The following is an 893-nucleotide window of genomic DNA, read 5'->3' as shown; positions in this document are numbered from 1 at the left end:
GGCGATGTCCCCTGTCCCCGCTGACGGCCATCTCTGCAGGTCCGCAGGGCCTACAGGAGATATTTCCGCTCCGGGGCCAGCACCCGCTTGGCCAACTTCATCTACCGGCGGCTGGTGAGCAGGGGTGGGGGGGGGAGAAGGGGGCATGGCACCTTCCCAGCCCCCCCAACCCATCGGGGACCCTCCTGACCCCCATTGCCACCCCCAGGTGCAGAAGTTCCTGGTGGGGCTGGCGAGGAACCTCCCGCCGCTCTCAGTGATGGACCGGACCTGGCCCCCCGCGCCCTACAAATTCCTGGCTGATGCCAACCAGGAGCTGAGGAGCATCTTCTACCGCTGGAAGGTGGGAGCGAGGGTGGACAGGGGGGCTCTGGCCTGGACCCTGTGCCCCCCTCCACGCTGGCCCCTGGCTGGGGGGGGCTTCAGCAGCACTGAATGGCCCCCCACTCCCTCGGCAGTGCAAAAAGTACCGGGAGCAGCTGACGCCGCAGCGCAGGGCTCTGCTGCAGACCAAGCTCCACGCCAGCGAGCTCTTCAAGGACAAGAAGGCTCTTTACTCCAAAAGGTGCCGGGGCTGGGGGGCTGGCGGGGGGTGGGAAGGGTCCACGGGGTGGCACCGGCTGATGGTCATGTCCCCAGCCTGCAGCAGCCCTTCCAGGGCGAGTACCTGGGGCTGAAACAGAACCCCAAGTACCAGAAGCTCAACGCCGTGGCCAAGGACAAGCTGGTGATGGCCGACACCGTGAAGAAGGTGAACAAAGCCAACGGCAAGGTGAGCCCCGGCCCTGTGCCCCGTCCCCACCGCCCCGGGAGGGGAGGGGGGCCACGCTGACCCCCCCGCTGCCCGCAGACGGTGCCGCGGCTGCTGCTGCTGACCACCGAGCACCTGGTCC

The 893-nt window shown here is 68.1% G+C and overlaps 1 protein-coding gene across 1 annotated transcript in view; it reads left to right on the top strand.

Moving 5' to 3' along the window:
• The window catches only part of MYO1A (myosin IA), a 38,861-nt gene that overhangs the window by 7,890 nt on the left and 30,078 nt on the right, over positions 1–893 (top strand). The window contains exons 21-24 of the mRNA XM_014959359.1: positions 40–114; positions 209–343; positions 459–565; positions 640–772. Of these exons, the coding sequence (XP_014814845.1) occupies positions 40–114; positions 209–343; positions 459–565; positions 640–772 (450 nt within the window). The remainder of the gene's footprint in view (positions 1–39; positions 115–208; positions 344–458; positions 566–639; positions 773–893) is intronic.

The sequence above is a fragment of the Calidris pugnax genome, unplaced genomic scaffold, assembly GCF_001431845.1.
Source record: "Calidris pugnax isolate Ruff unplaced genomic scaffold, ASM143184v1 scaffold421, whole genome shotgun sequence".
Lineage (NCBI taxonomy): Eukaryota > Metazoa > Chordata > Aves > Charadriiformes > Scolopacidae > Calidris > Calidris pugnax.
This window is presented reverse-complemented; position numbering and strand designations above follow the sequence as displayed.